The sequence below is a fragment of the Camelus bactrianus genome, chromosome 16, assembly GCF_048773025.1.
Source record: "Camelus bactrianus isolate YW-2024 breed Bactrian camel chromosome 16, ASM4877302v1, whole genome shotgun sequence".
Classification (NCBI taxonomy): domain Eukaryota; kingdom Metazoa; phylum Chordata; class Mammalia; order Artiodactyla; family Camelidae; genus Camelus; species Camelus bactrianus.
This window is the reverse complement of record NC_133554.1, coordinates 30151470-30171461: the sequence shown is the minus strand read 5'-3', so window position 1 is coordinate 30171461 and position 19992 is coordinate 30151470. Positions and strand designations below refer to the sequence as shown.

Sequence of the window (19992 nt, the reverse complement as noted above, 5' to 3'; positions counted from 1 at the left end):
CTAATTTTACCATTGTATAAATATGTTTGTATAATACCCTAGGAGCCCAATTGTTTGGCTACTGTCATTTGATTCTCTACTTTCAGAAATACTGAAATTACCTGGTTACTTCTTCATCCCGCAATGCCTTAGACTCAGACTTGAACTCTTAGTCAATCCACATAGGCAATTGGCAAAATTTTTCTACCTTACATAATCTGTCTCCTTTCCCTCCATATTTGGATAATTTTACTATGTCCACATAAATGGAATTGCTCTTATTTAAATTTATTATGTAATTATTTGTAGCCAGTATATAAAATACAATTAATTAATGTACACTGACTTTATGTCTCGTGTAACTTCACTTCTTAGTGTCAGGAACTTTTGGTGGTGGGGGAGCCCAACTATAGTTTAGTTCTCCCCCCAAGTAAATAACTTATGATTCATCTCCATTCTATTCCTCATCAGTGAGCCTGCCCCTCTAGCTGCCTCTCCAAACTAGGTGGCTTTAGTGGGGCTCTGGGGTTGAAGGGTAAACCTGAGGTCATTGGTAAAACTGTCCTTTAGGTTACTGTGTCTCGATTTGAATCACAGCTACCTGTCTCTAAACATTGATCCAAAGCTAATCTTATTCATATAAAAAGCACAGAGAAAAAGTTTTTGGACAAGCCTGTGGGGACAAATGTATAGAAAAATATTTTTATGTAAACACATCAAAAATTTATGTCTGTTGAGAAACTCCATTAGAATTTCAGCTCCATTAGTGCCAAGAGTTCTTGTGTGTTGGTTTCCCCTGTCACCCTTGTGCCTTTTTACAGTCTTCCACGTAATAAATGCTCAAGAAATACTTTTTAAATGTGTGAACGAAATGATTGGCATCTGGAAAGATCGATGAAAGCAGACTCAACTTTTCAGTGACAAAGCTTTGGCTCCCATTTCCCCATAGAAACAATTGACGGGAGCGCAGTTCTACTCTCGGGTGTGGTCAGACGCTCTTCAGTTTGCTGGTTTCACCAAACCTTGTCTTATCAGGACCTGCTTCACTCATCGAGGTCACCTGTGTGTCCTTTGAGTGCACAAGCTTTTGAAACTTTCCTATTAGAAGGGGCGGAAGTAGTGCTCACTTGGTTTGCAAGTCTGAATACAAACTTGCAGTGTGTGATAAACAGCACATTGCCTACCTATGGTAGCTGCCATGATGCATGAACCGTACGCTGGGTTCTTTTTGCTTTTATATACATGGATTCCATCAAACTTCTATTTTTCCCTTTTTTGTTCTTTTCTTAGGTCACATCCGTGGGTAAAAGTGATCTTTCCATGAAATTAAGAGGCACCTAGGAAAGAATGAGGCAGTGATGATTGAAATCTTTCATTTAGAAGTGACAAGACCGTGGTGTGTGTCCTGCAGGTGTAGGTCACATACACTTGTCTATGAACTGAAGACAAAATCATAAAGGAGCAAAAATCAAACTCAATTTTTAATGCAGGGAAGGATAACTTTATTTTAGCACAGAAATAGACTAGGTTACAGAAAAGTCCTATAAAAAAGAAGCTAGCAGGTTGATTTACGATGGTCAGGTGGGAGGGTAAAATCTGTTACTTTAAAAGTGCTCCAGGCCATACCCATCTTCTTCAGTAGCATGGGCGGCTTCCTCGTTGGAATCACAAAGCCCAATTTATTTGAGTAACATCAACCCCACTCCATGTGTCCTAAGAGTCAGCACAGTAGGCGGGTCTACATCTGTGAAGTCGGAGGGTAACAGAGACAGTGGTCACAGGGCATTAGCAGCAAGAGAAGGCACAGCACATGGGGCGGGGGCAGGTAGAAATGACACAGGTGGGGCGATAGCAAGTGGTGTGGCAGGAGACCTGGCCACAGACTGGGCGCAGGCAACAGCAGGTGCGGCAGCAGCTGGAGCCACAGGAGCTGGAACCACAGCAGGAGGGGCGGCAGCAGCTGGACTCACAGCATCTGGGACGGCAGCAGCTAGAAATGCAGCAGGTGGGCTGGCAACACTCAGACTGGCAGCACTGGGGTCTGCAGCTGATGGACTCACAGCACCTGGGACGGCAGCAGGTGGGCTGGCAGCACACGGACTGGCAGCACTGGGGTCTGCAGCAGCTGGACTCACAGCACCTGGGGCGGTAGCACGTGGTCCTGCAGCAGGTGGTCTGGCAGCAGCTGGGGCGGCAGCAGGTCTCCTGACAGAGGCCTTGGCCACAGCCCTGGTCAGAGAAGACGGAGCCACAGCAGGAGCTGACCATGGTGTCAGAGGGTGGAGGTTCTGAGTGGGTTTCCAGGAGAGTGAGGTTCTTGAGTTTGGGAGTCACCTTGTGCTACAGCCTCTTATATATGGCCTGAATAGAGTGAGTTGTCAACACATTTTCCTTGTTTTTGTTTACCTAATATGTAACTAATTATCAGAATATACAACAATGTATTTAATGGCTTTGACTTTTTTGAAACAAAATTTCTTTTCCAGGTATGATCAGTTCTATCTAATCTGCTTTTCTTTCCGAGTCAACCCACTGGCATCTTCTAGACCACACTCTTGTCATCTTCCTCCAAAGAGGGCTGTCATGTGATATTCGGCCTTTGAAGTTACATTTCTTGCTCTCCCCTCCTGTATCTCCCATGAGGATGGGATCTGGGCAGTCATATTTCTGACTGTACATTTCTTCCAATGACCAATGGAATAGAAATTCCATCTACATAGTGTGGCAGCAGGCATGGGACATGAGGAAAAGGCCCTATTTTGTGGGTCATTTCTGAGCAATGATGAAGGGACAGCTCTATGTGTATGACATTGATAAATGGATGGATTTCCTTGGATATATCAAACTTTGGATCATATTCTATGTCCTAAAACCCTGGCAGACAGTTTATCTTTATGGTTCCTGCTACTACCAGGTCACATAGTTTATTGAGTTGTTACTGTGCTATTTAAAATATTTGTGTCACATTCTCCAGCTGGTCTCTTAGATTCTGGAAGGCATAGCTTCATTTTTATTCTTTATGTCATTAATTAAAAATATTTCTTCAAGGGCTTAATTTCCAGAATATTCAAACAGCTCATAGAACTCAATAACAAACAAACAAACAAAAAAACTAAACTACCCAACCCAAAAATGGGCAGAAGTCCTAAATAGACATTTTCCAAAGAAGACATCCCGATGGCCAAAAGACACATGGAAAATGCTCAACATTGCTAATTATCAGGGAAATGCACATCAAAACTACAATGAGGTATCACTTCACCATTGGTCAGAGTGGCTATCATTAAGAAGTCTACAGATAATAAATGCCAGAGAGGGTGTGGAGGAAAGGGAACCCTCCTACACTGTTGGTGGGAATGTAATCTGGTGCAACCACTATGGAAAACAGTATGGAGATTCCTTTAAAAACTAAAAATGGAGTTACCGTATGACCCAGCAATTCCACTCCTGGGCGTATATCCAGAGGAAACTAATTCAAAAAGCTTCATGCACCCCAGTGTTTATAGTAGCACTATTACAATAGCCAAGACATGGAAGCAACCTAAATGGCCATCAACAAATGAACAGATAAAGAAGACGTGAGATACACACACACACACACACACACACACACACACACACACACACAATGGAATACGACTCAGCCATAAAAGAGAATGAAATAATGCCATTTGCAGCAACATGGATGGACCTAGATACTATCATCTTAAGTGAAGTAAGTCAGACAGGGAAAGACAAATATCATATGATATCACTTCTATGTGGAATCTAAAAAATGATACAAGTGAACTTATTTACAAAATGGAAACAGACTCACAGATATAGAAAACAAATTTATGGTTACCAAAAGGGAAAGGGGGTGAGGGATAAATTAGGAGTTTGGGATTAGCAGATACAAACTACTATATATAAAATAGATAAACAACAAGGACATACTGTGTAGCACAGGGAATTATATTTAATATATTATATTATCCTATAGTGAAAAAGAAAAAAAATATATATATATATGTGTGTGTGTATAACTAAATTACTATGCTGCACATCAGAATGATTAAAAACTCTGAACACAGTGGGTATAGAGGGAACATACCTCAAAATAATAAAGGTCATTTATGACAAACCCACAGATAACATCATACTCAACAGGGAAATGCTGAAGGCTTTTCCTCTAAAATCAGGAACAAGAAAAGGATGCCTACTCTCAGCACTTTAATTAAACATAGTTTTGGAAGTTCTACCTATAGCAATTAGACAAGTAAAGAATAAAAGGCATCCAAATTGGAAGGAATAAGTTAACTGTTACTATTTGCCAATGACACGACACATATATAGAAAAACCTAAAGTTTCCACCAAAAATCTTTCATTTTTTAAAACATTTTTTTATTGATTTATAATCATTTTACAATGTTCTGTCAAATTCCAGTGTTCAGCACAATTTTTCACTTATTCATGGACATATACACACTCATTGTCACATTTTTTTTCTCTGTGAGTTATCATAACATTTTGTGTATATTTCCCTGTGCTATACAGTGTAGTCTATTCTACAATTTTGAAATCCCAGTCTATCCCTTCCCACCCTCCACCCCCCTGGTAACCACAAGTCTGTATTCTCTGTCTGTGAGTCTATTTCAGTCCTTTATTTACGCTTTGTTTTTGTTTGTTTGTTTTTCTTTTTCTTTTTTAGATTCCACATATGAGCGATCTCATATGGTATTTTTCTTTCTCTTTCTGGCATACTTCACTTAGAATGACATTCTCCAGGAGCATTCATGCTGCTGCAAATGGCATTATGTTGTCGGGTTTTATGGCTGAATAGTATTCCATTGTATAAATATACCACGTCTTCTTTATCCAGTCACCTGTTGATGGACATTTAGGCTGTTTCCATGTTTTGGCTATTGTAAATAGTGCTGCTATGAACATTGGGGTGAAGGTGTCATCCTGAAGTAGATTTCCTTCTGGATACAAGCCCAGGAGTGGGATTCCTGGGCCATATGGTAAGTCTATTCCTAGTCTTTTGAGGAATCTCCACACTGTTTTCCATAGTGGCTGCACCAAACTGCATTCCCACCAGCAGTGTAGGAGGGTTCCCCTTTCTCCACAGCCTCTCCAGCATTTGTCATTTGTGGATTTTTGAATGACGGCCATTCTGACTGGTGTGAGGTGATAGCTCATTGTAGTTTTGATTTGCATTTCTCTGACAATTAGTGATATTGAGCATTTTTTTCATTTGTATATTGATCATTTGTATTTCTTCCTTGGAGAATTGCTTGTTTAGGTCTTCTGCCCATTTTTGGATTGGGTTGTTTATTTTTTTCTTATTGAGTCGTATGAGCTGCTTATATATTCCGGAGATCAAGCCTTTGTTGGTTTCACTTGCAAAAATTTTCTCCCATTCCGTAGGTTTTCTTCTTGTTTTATTTCTGGTTTCCTTTGCTGTGCAGAAGCTTGTAAGATTCATTAGGTCCCATTTGTTTATTCTTGCTTTTATTTCTTCTAGGAGAAAATTTTTTAAATGCATGTCAGATAATGTTTTGCCTATGTTTTCCTCTAGGAGGTTTATTGTGTCTTGTCTTATGTTTAAGTCTTTAATCCATTTTGAGTTGATTGTTGTATATGGTGTAAGGGAGTGTTCTAGCTTCATTGTTTTACATGCTGCTGTCCAGGTTTCCCAACACCATTTGCTGAAGAGACTGTCTTTATTCCAATGTATATTCTTGCCTCCTTTGTCAAAGATGAGTTGACCAAAAGTTTGTGGGTTCATTTCTGGGCTCTCTATTCTGTTCCATTGGTCTATATGTCTGTTTTGGTACCAATACCATGCTGTCTTGATGACTGTAGCTCTATAGTATTGCCTGAAGTCTGGGAGAGTTATTCCTCCAGCCTCTTTCTTTTTCTCAAGTAATGCTTTGGCAATTCTAGGTCTTTGATGGTTCCATATGAATTTTATTATGACTTGTTGTAGTTCTGTGAAATATGTCCTGGGTAATTGGATAGGGATTGCATTAAATCTGTAGATTGCCTTGGGCATTGTGACCATTTTAACAATATTGATTCTTCCAATCCAAGAGCATGGAATATCTTTCTATTTTTTAAAGTCTTCTTTAATTTCCTTCATCAATGGTTTATAGTTTTCTGTGTATAATTCTTTCACCTCCTTGGTTAGATTTATTCCCAGATATTTTATTACTTTGGGTGCTATTTTAAAGGGGATTGTTTCTTTACTTTCTTCTTCTGTTGATTTATCGTTAGTGTAAAGAAATGCAACTGATTTTTGAACGTTAATTTTGTAACCTGCTACCTTGCTGAATTCTTCAATCAGCTCTAGTAGCTTTTGTGTGGACCTTTTAGGGTTTTCTATATATAGTAACATGTCATCAGCATATAATGACACTTTTACCTCTTCTTTTCCAATTTGGATCCCTTTTATTTCTTTCTCTTGCCTGACTGCTGTGGCTAGGACATCCAGGACTATGTTGAATAGGAGTGGTGATAGTGGGCATCCTTGTCTTGTCCCAGATTTTAGTGGGAAGCTTTTGAGTTTTTCACTGTTGAGTACTATGCTGGCTGTAGGTTTGTCATACATAGCTTTTATTATGTTGAGATATGTTCCCTCTATACCCACTTTGGCGAGAGTTTTTATCATAAATGGGTGTTGAATTTTATCAAATGCTTTTTCTGCATCGATTGAGATGATCATGTGGTTGTTGTCCTTTCTCTTGTTGATGTGATGTGTTACACTGATTGATTTGCGTATGTTGAACCAGCCTTGTGTCCCTGGGATGAACCCCACCTGCTCATGATGTATAATCTTTTTTACGTGTTGTTGGATTCTATTTGCTAAAATTTTGGTGAGGATTTTGGCGTCTATGTTCATCAGTGATATTGGCCTATAATTCTCTTTTTTTGTAGTGTCTTTGCCTGGTTTTGGTATCAGGGTGATGGTGGCTTCATAGAATGAGTTTGGGAGTATTCCCTCCTTTTCAATCGTCTGGAAGAGTTTGAGAAGGACTGGTATGAGTTCTTCGTTATATGTTTGGTAGAATTCCCCGGTGAAGCCGTCCGGTCCTGGACTTTTATTTGTAGGGAGGTTTTTAATTGCTATTTCTATTTCCTTTCTAGTGATCAGATTGTTCAAGTGTTCAGATTCTTCTTGATTCACTTTTGGTGGACAGTATGTTTCCAGAAACTTGTCCATCTCCTCTAGGTTATCCAGTTTGGTTCCATATAGTTTTTCATAATATTCTCATATGATATTCTGTATTTCTATTTTGTTTGTTGTAATTTCTACATTTTCCTTTCTTATTTTGCTAATTTGTGCTCTCTCTTTTTTCTTCTTTGTGAGTTTGCCCACAGGTTTGTCGATTTTATTTACTTTTTCAAAAAACCAGCTTTTGCTTTGGTTGATTTTTTTCTATGGTCTGTTAATCTCCATTGTATTTAATTCCCCTCTGATCTTTATTATTTCCTTACTTCTGCTGCTTTTTGGGGCTTTTTGTTCTTCTTTTTCTAATTCATTCAGGTGGTGGGTTAAATTGTTTATTTGAGATTGTTCTCCTTTTTTGAGGAAGGCCTGTATCGCTATAAACTTCCCTCTTAGCACTGCCTTTGCTGTGTCCCATAGGTTTTGAGTGGTTGTGCTTTCATTGTCATTTGTCTCAAGGTATTTTTTAATTTCAGCTTTGATTTCCTCATTGATCCATTGTTTTTTCAATAACATACTGTTTAATCTCCATGCTTTCCTTTTTTTCTCCTTTGTTTCTCTGTTGTTGATTTCCAGTTTCATGGCATTGTGGTCAGTAAAGATGCTTGAGATAATTTCTATCTTCTTAAAATTGTTGAGGTTTCTTTTGTGCTCAAGTACATGATCGATCCTGGAAAATGTTCCATGTGCACTTGGAAAGAATGTATATCCTATTTTTGGGAGTGTAATGCTCTGAAAATATCCACCAAATCTAATTTTTCTATTGTAGTATTTAATTTCTCTGTTGCCTTGTTTATTTTCTGTCTGGAAGATCTGTCTAGTGATGTTAATGCAGTGTTAAAACCTCCAACTATGATTGTATTCCCATCAATATCCCCCTTTATCTCTGTTAGTAATTCTTGTATGTACTTAGGTGCTCCTATATTGGGTGCATATATATTAACGAGTGTAATATCCTCATCTTGTATCACTCCTTTAATCATTATAAAATGTCCTTCTTTATCTTTCTTTATGGCCTTTGTTTTAAAGTCCGTTTTGTCTGAAATCAGTACTGCAACACCTGCTTTTCTGGCTTTTCCATTTGCATGGAATATCCTTTTCCATCCTTTCACTCTCAATCTATGTGTCCTTCTCCCTAAAGTGGGTCTCTTGTATGCAGCATATTGAAGGTTCTTGCTTTATTATCCAGTCTGCCACTCTGTGTCTTTTGACTGGAGCATTTAGTCCATTAACATATACAGTAATTAATGATAGATGTGTGTTTATTGCCATTTTGAACTTATCTTTGCAGTTGAATTGGTATATCCTCTTTGTTCCTTTCTTCTTCCTTTTGTGGTTTGGTAATTTTCCTTTGTATTATCATGGATTTTATTTAACTTTTGTGACTCCTTTGTAAATTTTTGGCTTGTGGTTACCCTTTTTTGTAAATCTATCAACCCATTACTATAAGTTTTTATTAAACTGATAGTAACATGATCTCAAACCCATCCTACTGTCAAAAAAATTTTTAAAAGAAAGAAAAAAATATTCTATATTTCCCTGCCTCCCTCTCCCACTCTGTGATTTGTATGTCTTCTTTTATAATTTCGTGTTTACTTTATTTGTAATTCGTGAGTTATCACCTTTCCAGTTGTGTGTTTCTCATTTCTGTAGCATCCTGCTGCTTTTCTATTTAGAATAGCCCTTTCAATATTTCTTTTAGCATGGGTTTAGTGTTGCTAAACTCCTGCAGCTTTTTTTTTTTTTTTTTTTTGTCTGTGAAACTCTTTATTTCTCCTTCTATCCTCAAGGATAGCCTTGCTGGATAAAGGATCCTAGGCTGCATCTTTTTTTCATTCAGGGCTCTGAATATATCTTGCCACTCCCTTCTGGCCTGTAGTGTTTGTGTAGAGAAATCAGCTGAGAGCCTTATGGGGGTTCCCTTGTAACTTACTCTTTGCTTTTCTCTTGCTGCCTTTAGAATCCTTTCTTTATCCTTGACTCTGGCCATCTTGATTATGATATGTCTTGGTGTGGGTCTTTTGGGTTCTTCCTGTTTGGGACCCTCTGAGCTTCCTGTACTTGGATATCTGATTCCTTCTTTAAGTTTGGGAAGTTTTCAGTCATGATTCCTTCAAAAACCTTTTCAATCCCCTTTGATCTTTCTTCTCCTTCTGGGATCCCTATTATGCGAAGATTGGGACGCTTTATATTATCCCATAGGTCCCTTATGCTATTTTCATTATTTTTTATTTGCTTCTCTTGTAGTTCTTCTGAATGGGTGCTTTCTGTTGTCCTGTCTTCTAGATCACTAATTCGTTCCTCTGCATTATCTCGTCGGCTTTGCACAGCTATTAGATCATTCCTCATCTCTGTCAATGAGTTTACCCATTCTACTTGGCTCTTCTTTATAGCTTCAATTTCATTTTTGACATATTTTATATCTCTAAACACTATCTCTTTTAATTCCTTCAGCAATTCGATCACTCCTTTTTTGAAATCTTGATCTAGTAGGCTATCGATGTCTATTTCTTTGATCTTTCTTTCAGGGGATTTCTCTTGTTCTTTTAATTGGGAAAGGTTTTTCTGCTTCTTCATCTTGCTCATACCTCTTTGGCACTGTGGTTTATGGATTATCAGTTGTTTATTTTGGTCCTTAAGGATTTTATCTATCTGATGCCTATTTAGGAATAGAACTTAGGAAAAAAAGAAAAAAAAATGAGAGAGAACGAATTTTAAAAGAAGGGAGAAAGAGGGTTTGAAAACAGTGTATAATGAATAATAGAAGAGTGACTTGAAGCAGAGTATTAATCGGGTTGAGACGTCCTTTTGAAACCTTTACAAAAAAAGGAGGGGGGGAGATGAATAGATGTATTTGAAACCTGTGTCTAATCAATAGCAGGACATCAAAACCCAAGAGAAATAGAAATGAATTAAGAAGTAAAGATTAAGAGAGTAATAGAAAATAGAACAGGTAAAAACAGATTAAAAAAAAGGGGGGGGGGGTTGTCGGTGTTCTCCTGGAGTCTGTGTGCTTTTAATATGAAGTCTTTCTGTCTTCATCCTGTTTTGGAAGCTCAGCTTGCTGTTTTCAGAGGCCCTCTGTTGGCGCCCTCTTCTTTGCTGCTCCCAGCACCTGTCGGCAAGCAGATCGCGCCTCCTCCTAACACTGGGTCAGGTGCAGGTCTCTGCTGTGGGCGGGTGGGTCGCTGCCCCTCCGGATGCCGCAGTCAGATGTTGCAGACTGGCCGGGTAGGAGGGCGGGTCGTGCCCCCTCCCAGCACCTCGGTCAGGGGCTGTGTTCCTGCCCCGAAGGCGGGGGGGCCGCTCTCGCTCTACCTGCGCCGCAGCCGGTAGCTCCGCTGCTCTGTGCGGCTGCGCGCTCCGCCCTGGTCGGCGCTCCGCGGGTGGGCTCGGGGAAGACCGAGGGACAGCCCTGTCCCTGCTCCGAGCCAAAACCCAGCTCCTTGTTTGTCTTTGTGGAGCAAGTTCTCTGAGGGACCAGGATGGAAGGATCCTATCTGCCCCGGGCTGCAGGCCAGTCTCAGTCTGGCCTTTGAGGCTGCTAAGCCCTTCGGTGCGGATGCAGGTTTCGCCCCCGCCCCCGCCTGAGTGCTCAGCGCGGAGGATATGGCGGCTGTGCCTGAGCCCCGCCTCTCTTCCCCCGAAAACTTTCCGCGGGTTTTCAGAAATGGGGGGGTGCACCCTTCCCCGGAAAGCACATCGACCTTGCTTTTTTATGGAGGGCCCAAGTTGTTCTGCCCTGTGCACGCACAGCCACGGCACGCAGCCCCTTGCGTTCCCCCGGGACTGCCTCCGTGCAGCCACTTCCATCCTCCGCACGGCTTGTGCAGCCTGGCCCTGCCCGCGGCTGCCGGCCGGCGTCTCAGGTTGGGTGTCGGGGGGACGCTCTGTGCCTGTTTAACTTAGTTCTGTTAGTCAAGGCTGGTCTGTACAGATCCGAGCCTCGGAGGCTCCCCCTCCGTCCTGCTGGCCTCTCCGTTGGAGAGGGGAGACCCAGCGAGCGAGCGCCAGTCCTCCTTTGCCGCTCCCTCCCCGCGGGACCCGTCCCGCGCTGCTTTGCCTTTTGTTCTTTCTTTTTTCCTTTTCTCCTACCAGATTTTTGGCGTCTTTATCTTTTGAAGAGGGCGATGTTCTGTCGGAGTTCCACAGGTGCTCTGGTTGGCTGAGTGGGTCTGTAGATGTGGGTCTTGGTGTATTTGTGGGAGAGGGTGACCTGCGAGCGTCCTTCTACTCTGCCATCTTCTCCGTCTCTCCACCAAATATCTTTTAGAACTAATAAATAAATTCAGTTAATTTGCAGGGTACAAAATCAATATACAGAAATCTGTTGAATTTCTGTACATTAATAATAAACTATCAGAAAGAAAAATCAAGAAACAATCTTGTTTACAATTGCATCAAAAAGAATAAAATACCTAGGAATAAATTTAACCAAGCAGGTGAAAGACCAGTACTCTGATAAACTACAAGAGACTGATGAATGAAATTGAAAGTTGCACAAATAAATGGAAAGATATTCCATGTTTATGGATTGGAAGAATTAATATTGTTTGAATGTCCATACTACCCAAAGCAATCTGCAGATTCAAGAAAATCTCTACCAAACTACCAGTGTCATTTTTCACAGAACTAGAACAAATAATCCTGAAATTTGTATGGACCCACAAAAGACCTCAAGTAGCCAAAGCAATCTTGAGAAAGAAGGACAAAGCTGGTGGTCACTCTCCCTGACTTCAAACTATTCTACAAAGCTATAGTAATCAAAACAGTATGATATTGGCACAAAAACAGATACATAGATCAATGGAACTGAAAGAAGAGCCCAGAAATAAATCCACTATGGAAAACAGTACAGAATTTCTTCAAAAAATTAAAAACAGAACCATATGATTCAGCAATTCCACTCCTGGGTATTTATACAACCTCAAAGTTCTTTGCAGCATTATTTCCAATAGCCAAGAAATGGAAGCAACATAAGTGTCCATAGACAGTTGAATGAACCAAGAATGTATATAGTGGAATATTACTTAGCTATAAATAATGAAGAAACCTTGCCATATACAGCAGCATATATGGACCTAGAGGGTATTATGCTAAGTGAAATAAGTCAGACAGAGAAATACAAATACCTTTATGTTTCCACTTATACATGGAATCTACAAAAGTGAAGAAACAAATAGAACAAAACAGAAACAGACTCACAGATACAGAGAACACACTAGTGGTTGCCAGAGGGAAAGGGGTTGGTGGATGGGCAAAATACGTGAAGGAGATTAAGAGTTACAAACCATGAGTTTTAAATAAGTCACTGGGTTGTAATGTACAGCACTGGAAATAATATTATAATAACTTGTATAGTGTGTAATCTATAAAAAAATCAAATCTTTATGTTGTACACTTGAAACTAATAGAATATTACAGGTTAACCATGCTTCAATATTTTAAAAAGGCAAACTTGGCTAATTTGGTTTGCTAGAACTTTTTAAAATATTGCCTCTTATCTTCTTTCCAATACATTTAAAGTATAATTAAGAATCATGGCTAGAGAATGCTTCCAAGTGATAAGTTCAAGGCTTAGGTACAGGATGATATGAATCACTTGTAATTAGTGCTAAGTAGATCCACATTGAGTTAAATATATCTTCTATAATTATGTTTACCTTCTCAACTTGCCTTACAAACAATCACTTACAGAAGATGCCAAATTTCATAAACAGTGGAGGCCAGAAAAAATTAACCTGCACATGTCTCAAATGGGATGTGTCCAAATTAATTAGATTTTATTGTGTGAATGTCATAGCAAGAGATTTAAAGGATGTAGGAGACATTCAGGACATTGTCTTAATCCTTTCTTAGTGGTTCAGATAATATGTCAGCCAAGTGACGGATTATTGCACCAACACATAACACTCCCAGGAATGTATAATGCCCTTAGAATAGAATCACTTTCCTGAGAGTGAAAATGAGTCACTGATCCCACAGTTGCCAATGTTCAGAAAGTGTGCAGGGTCACTTGGGGATTGGTTTGAGGCCTAAAAGGGCCCCCAGTGACCCACAGTTGGGATTACAATATCAGGCCCACGTTTGCAGACCAGCTATATGTTGGTCAAAAATGTACTTCTTGAAAAATCTTTGTTGAATCTGATAGAATTATAAAACTGGAGTCCTATAGAGCTGTAGCTTGTCACCCTCTCATCTATCCAACAACCAGTGGTTGAAAGCCCCTTATTCTGTTCCAGGCACTATGCAGGAACCTCCATCCTAACTCTTCTTTAAGAAGGAGATATCATTACTGATACCCTCCACCCTAGCCACCCCTCCCTTAGGTGGCCCTCTTCTAATATTTTGGGAGCAAGCTCCTTATGTGCTTCACATTGTTTTATTATCACTTTTCCTGAACTTCCTAAGAAGATACTAATGTGTCTCATTAAAACCCCCTTGTCTAGCTCACAGCATGTCCAGGAGCTGGTTCTATGTACATGTTTGTTGAATAAATCATACAGTTTACACTGTTGAGAAACTCGGTGTGGATGGGGAGAAAGATGAACAAACAGTACAAAGAACAATTCTATACAGAGAACGGAATGCTGTCACTCCCACATGATAGGAGGAATAACTAACTATCTAAAACTGATGCCAAAAAAGGGGGGACCTTAAACATGGACTTGAAAGAACAAGAAAGAGCAGGTGGAGAGTGAACTTGAGCCAGAAATGCTGACATGTACAAAGGCACAGAGTTGTGTTCATGGAGTGGTAAGTGACTTTGGAGAGCTAAAGTTTCTACAGAGGTTCTCTAACACTGGTGTACTTAAAAAAATTATCTTGGGAATTTATCCTACCCTAACTCCCAAAGATTCTGATATAGAAAATCTTAGGCCACAGGAAGTTGCATTTAAAATAAATACCCCATATATTTATACAATGGAATACTATTCAGCTATAAAAATGACAACATAATGCCATTTGCAGCAACATGGATGTCCCTGGAGAATGTCATTCTAAGTGAAGTAAGCCAGAAAAAGAAAGAAAAATACCAGATGAGATCGCTTATATGTGGAAAAGAAAGAAAGAAAGAAGAAAGAAAGAAAGAAAGAAAGAAAGAAAGAAAGAAAGAAAGAAAGAAAGAAAGAAAGAAAGAAAGAAAGAAAGAAAGAAAGAAAGAAAGAGAGGGAGGGAGGGAGGGAGGGAGGGAGGGGGAAAGGAGGAAAGGAAGAGGACAAATGAACATAAATACAAAACAGAAACAGACTCATAGATATAGAATACAAACTTGTGGTTACCAGAGGGGAGGCGAGTGGGAAGGGACAGACTGGGAGTTTGAAATTTGTGGATACTGACAGGCATATGCAGAATAGATAAACAAGATTATACTGTATAGCACAAGGAAATATATACAAGATCTTGTGGTAGCTCACAGTGAAAAAGAAGACGACAGTGAATATATGTATGTTCATGTATAACTGAAAAATTGTGCCCTACCATGGAAATTGACACAACATTGTAAACTGACTTTAACTCAGGTAGTTATTTTATTAATAAAATAAACACCCCAGGTAATTCTGATACAGGTAGTTCCTGGACATCGCTTTGTTTAGGATCTGGGTGAAGAGGTGGTATCAGAAAGATCAGATTGTGATGCATTTTAATGCTCATATCAGTAGAATTAAATGAAAACCCATAGACCAGGAAAGCATTGGAGAATTTTGCCAGTTCAGTGTTTTCCTTGTACTAGTAGTTTAAATATAACCTTCCAGATCAGCTTAGTTTTTCCATTTATGCCACGTTCTTAGTATTTTGTTCACATTATTCACATTGCTGTGAATCTCTTATTTTGACTCAATTATTTTCAGAACTTTTAAAGCTTTTTAAAAAAATGCTGCTTCATCTGGAATCTCTCACTATATATGAAAATCAGATAAAATGTAGCCACTCTGGTTGGAGGGAGATGGCCCAGCTCCCAGCAAACAGTCTGGCAGCTGAGACACTTCTTGCCAAAGTCCAGGGAGCTCATTTGGAAGGCTGTTGTTCTAGGCAAGAGAATTAGGCGAGGATGGTACAATAATCTGAGCCCTGATTCCGTGTTCCTTCGAAAAAGAGGCACCAGTGAGCTCGTCTGATGCATATAATCAATCCTCCCAGATATACTGTTTTGAGGGAAGGATGCCTTTGTAAAGTGTAATATCCTTAGCTTAGATGGTCTGTCTCTTTGTGAAAGAAGATACTGGGGTTGGGGCTGGGAGGTCGAGGTAGAGGAATTGTGCCCAGGAGAAACTTCATTATAGAGAGTAATGAAAGTCAACTGAGTTCTTTCTTTGTCCCCCAGGGATGTACACTTTGGAGGATGTTGGAATGTCACAGAGTGACACTGGTGGAATAGGAGACATGAATTTTCCTCTTTAGCTTGAATCACCTAAGGATAGATGTGAATAAAATCTGCATTTGGTACATGAATGGAAAATAACTCTTCCCAAAAGTTTTCTACAGCTGATTGTTGTTCTGGGTAAGGAGGGAAACAAGGCATCGCTGGTTCCTTAAAGAATCAGTGAGATGAGTTTGGTTTGCGTTATCTGATGCTTTTTTGCTGTCAAAATAAGTTTGGAAATTCTGCTATGTAGTGACTCAGGTCTAAATTCTTGTCTGTATCTGTATATGAAATCAATTATGCAGGATCTATTTGTGAACACAGGAGAAGGAGTGAAGAGTGAGTCCATTTCATTATTTTTTTAATCAGAAAAGTAAACAGAGAATCAAAGGGAGGAGAGATAAGCAATAGAAAGGAAAATCTGAAATAATGTCATCAACAAAAAGTGAGAATTCAGATGCTTGAATAATTTTTTTCCTATTGAGTAACATAAGATGATGCCTGGATGCCCGGGGGAGGGCAACAATCTGGGACTCTTATTGGTCACTTACAGACTCAGGGTGAGGGTCTCAGGGACAATGTGGGAGAAAGTCAGAGACTGGACACACAACTATTAAGACAAATTTGAGTAACTTCACCCAGGATTCTGGGTCCTAGTGCCTTGAAGAAAAGATGCCACTGATTCTGTGAGAATGTTGATGAAGTTGTGGGTATGGGATGATGAGTTCAGCAACAAGGGTCCATAGCAGCTGGGGCAGCAGCAGGTGGTATGGTAGCAGGTGACCTGGCAGCAGCTGGGGCAACAATAACCAGGGTGGCAGCAACTGGACATACCACATCAGGGTTGCCAGTATTTCCAACTTAACTTCCTTTACTTTTCTTCCCATAAGCAGTATGTTCGACCCATCACACCTCCTTATTTTCTACTGCATCTGTAGGTTGACCCTTAAACCCCTGGCTTTTGTGTTCTCATAGATCCACTCCATGAATGATCTTGACATACTTCTACTCTGTAAATGGTGATAATGTTTTCTTGGTACTTTCAAAATCTAGATTGCCTTCATAAGAATATAAACACACTGCTTTCATCTGATCCTCTCCTTCGCTTTGTCTTGTCTTACATTGTTGCCAACTGTACACCCTCCCTTGAATTTCAGGACTTGACACATCTTATTTCAAGGAATCAAGCTTTATACGTTACCTGTCTCTGACGGAATGATTTCTCTTTCTCACCAATATTACCAACCTACCAGGTGTATGTCTTCCTATTAAATCCAAAATTTCATTGTGAGTTACATGGTGATGAGAAATGGGTCTCATTCAACTGACGTGTTTCCCAGAACCCAGCAGTACCAGGACCTTGCTAGGTGGTCCATAGTCCAGTTGTAGTAAAAAGGAAATTCTTGTTTTCTCTCAACAAACTTGACGGCAGGCAAGTTGGGCAATCTGCTTTGGGGGAAAAATCATCATTTGGCATTTTCTCTCATATAGGCTTTGATTGATAAGCAAAATCAGTTTTCTTTGTTCACATGACAGAAACAGAAACATATCTCCAGTTCATAATCATCACTAAAAAATAATTAAGAGCCACAAGTGTTTCTGATACCAAGTATTTATTGAGACGTAGTTATCCTAACACACGTAAGTCATCATGAAGGCCAAGCCATGTGCAGCAATCATAGGATTAGGAGCCTGTCCCCATGAACTAGGGTAGGCGTTTGGGCATCAGATCGAATGCCACGGTAATAGGCACAGAACTTGGAGGTTCTGTGTGGTGTTTAGTTTAAATTGTTGCTTCTTAAACAGTTGCTTGGCGGCATAGCCAATGGGGTGAATAAACATAGTGACAGATGAAAATAAGGCCAGGTGCTATGGACAAAGGAAATGAGAACAAGACTGATACACTGGGATGATGGTGGTTGGCTCAGGGCTGGTGGTGAGGAATGAAGTTCAGCAAAAAAGAGGATCCACAGCAGATGGGGCGGCAGCAGATGGGGCGGCAGCGGGTGGTACGGCAGCAGGTGGTCTGGCAGCATCTGGGGCGGCAGAAGCTGGACACACAGCATCTGGGGTGGCAGCACGTGGTCTGGTAGCAGCTGGGACGACAGCAGCTAGAGATGCAGCAGGTGGGCCTGCAGCAGCTGGAACCACAGCGGAAAGGGCGGCAGCAACTGGAAATGCAGCATCTGGGGCGGCAGCAGGTGGGCTGGCAGCACACGGACTGGCAGCACTGGGGGCGGCAGCAGATGGACTCACAGCACCTGGGGCGGTAGCAGGTGGTCCTGCAGCAGGTGGTCTGGCAGCAGCTGGGGCGGCAGCAGGTCTCCTGACAGAGGTTTTGACCACAGCCCTGGTCAGAGCAGACGGAGCCACAGCAGGAGCTGACCATGGTGTCAGAGGGTAGAGGTTCTGGGTGGATTTCCAGGAGAGTGAGTTTCCTGAGTCTCCTTGCTCTATGCCCCCTTTTATACCCTGTTGAAGGAGCTTCTTCCTTGTTATTGTTTATCCTACTAGGAAAGCAATTATTAAATTACATAATTGTAGACATTTTTCTTGCAAATTAGATAGAAGGCATTTTTCATTTCTATGATATATCTTTACCGTAATTTTTTTCCCCAAATTAACTCTTGTGTTTCTTCCTTGTTTATGTCATCTAATATTTAAGACTGCAGCTGTCTCTTCCAATTAGCTGTCATGGGACTGACCATTTGTTACTAGGTATCCCTCTCTTCCTCTTTCAACCATGATTCAACCTAAGCCTAAACTGTGAGTCTCATGAGTTCAGGGCATAGAGCAGATGGGAGCATGCAGGGAAGAGTCAACGGGAATGAAATAATTCCCAGTTTAGACCAATGGAAGGAGCCTTGTGGAGGGGAGGAGAAGATTCCACACTGTGAATAACTCGAGCAATGAGAAAGGATGTGGCTCCAGGTGTTGGCGGGTGACCAGCGAGCTGGGGAAAGAAATCCCAAGCAATGCATTTTGGCATATTTCCTCATGTTATTAACTGGTTCTGACTGGCAGTATCACTCTATTTAGGAATCAAAGTTGCATATGCAATCATCATGTCTCTTCTTTCCAAAATAATGAAGTAACAGAATTTCCAGTAGTGCAGCCTAGAAATCTATATTTTTCAAAAGCTGCTTAGGATGTTCTGGGAAGGTGCCCAGGAGAGTCCAGGACCACGGCCATCTCTCCCAACTTTTGTTGGTAGATTTCTGTTCGTAAGAATAAAGCCTAAAGTCAAATACACCGAGACTTCATCTTCTCAAAAAGATTGGAACAGGAGTAGGGCTCTGTAAAATGTGACATCATAGGCCAAGGTTTTTAATAACAAGATGGGAAAGACCAAGAGTTTAGGGACTTGGGAGCAAAGATGAATCAAAGACAACTCACCTTGCAGCTGGATGATGGTGGCTACTTTCCTGAGCCATATGGAGACTCCAGATATGAGGAGCAGTTGTGCAGTTCTGGGAAGTTCGCTGATTTAGCGTGCCCCTAATAGGAGAAAACTACTCTTTCACCGAGTTACAGAAGGACTGATAATACTTAGGACCTCCCTAATCACACTCAGTCAAGCCTACTTGCTCTTTGTGAAGATGGTCTCATCACCCACATCCCATCTCACAGAGAAGAGCTTCCACACTGGGAGGGCTAAGCTGAGATGATGAGAGGGAGCCCACCTAGCAGGGTGGGGGGGGTCACTTTGGTAAAAGTGAGTCCCTTCCCTAGTCCCAGTGCACTGGCACAGAGACTCTGCCCAGATGGAAGGGCAGGTCTTAAGGACTAATCGTTTTTCAGCTCTACCTGAGAAGATTGGCTTTATTTGGAGCAGAGCTTGGAGAACTCTATGCCCAAGGGTATTGTCAAAAACAGTGGAGATCTTGGTGGAGAGTGAAAATAAGGCTGGTAACTACTTGGTACAAGCAAATGGCAGAGTAGCTATAAGTTTATTAGAGATAATCAGAGGGAAAGGCAGCCAAAGAAGAGGACTCCCAGGATCATAGTCAACTCTGGTGGTCAGGAAGGCTGTGCCGGATAATTGTATATAATTGCGTATTTCTTCTGATTTCTTCTCTAAACTGATTTAAAAGCAATTGCATAAGACAACGTACAAAATAATTGTGCCTATAACAACGGGATATGTAACACATTTGACAATACCAGCACAGAGGAAGCAGATGGAGCAAAGCTGGATTGGAGAAAAGTGACATCAGATGGTAACTTGAATCTTTGAGAAGAAATGAAGAGAACCAGAAAGGTTAAATAATATGATTAACTAAGTTTAGTAACACTGTATTGTGGATTTGAAAGTTGCTAAGAGAGTACATCTTAAAATTTCTCCCCAAAAAAGTTACTATAAGTCCAAAATACATACTTGCTCTTCTTTGTTTGCTCAGCTTGTTTAAAAGGCATAACATTATATAAAGAAATGAT

At 40.6% G+C, this 19992-nt stretch overlaps 1 protein-coding gene across 1 annotated transcript; it reads right to left on the bottom strand.

Annotated features, from left to right (window-relative positions):
- Window positions 1-1457: 1457 nt before the first annotated feature.
- On the bottom strand, window positions 1458-18017 carry LOC105062291 (uncharacterized). Its single transcript, XM_074341905.1, has 2 exons — window positions 17483-18017; window positions 1458-2319 (listed from the first exon to the last, which is right to left on the bottom strand). Exons 1-2 carry the CDS (start codon window positions 17942-17944, stop codon window positions 1765-1767), a joined length of 1017 nt encoding a protein of 338 aa, XP_074198006.1. The 5' UTR covers window positions 17945-18017; the 3' UTR covers window positions 1458-1764.
- Window positions 18018-19992: the final 1975 nt, after the last annotated feature.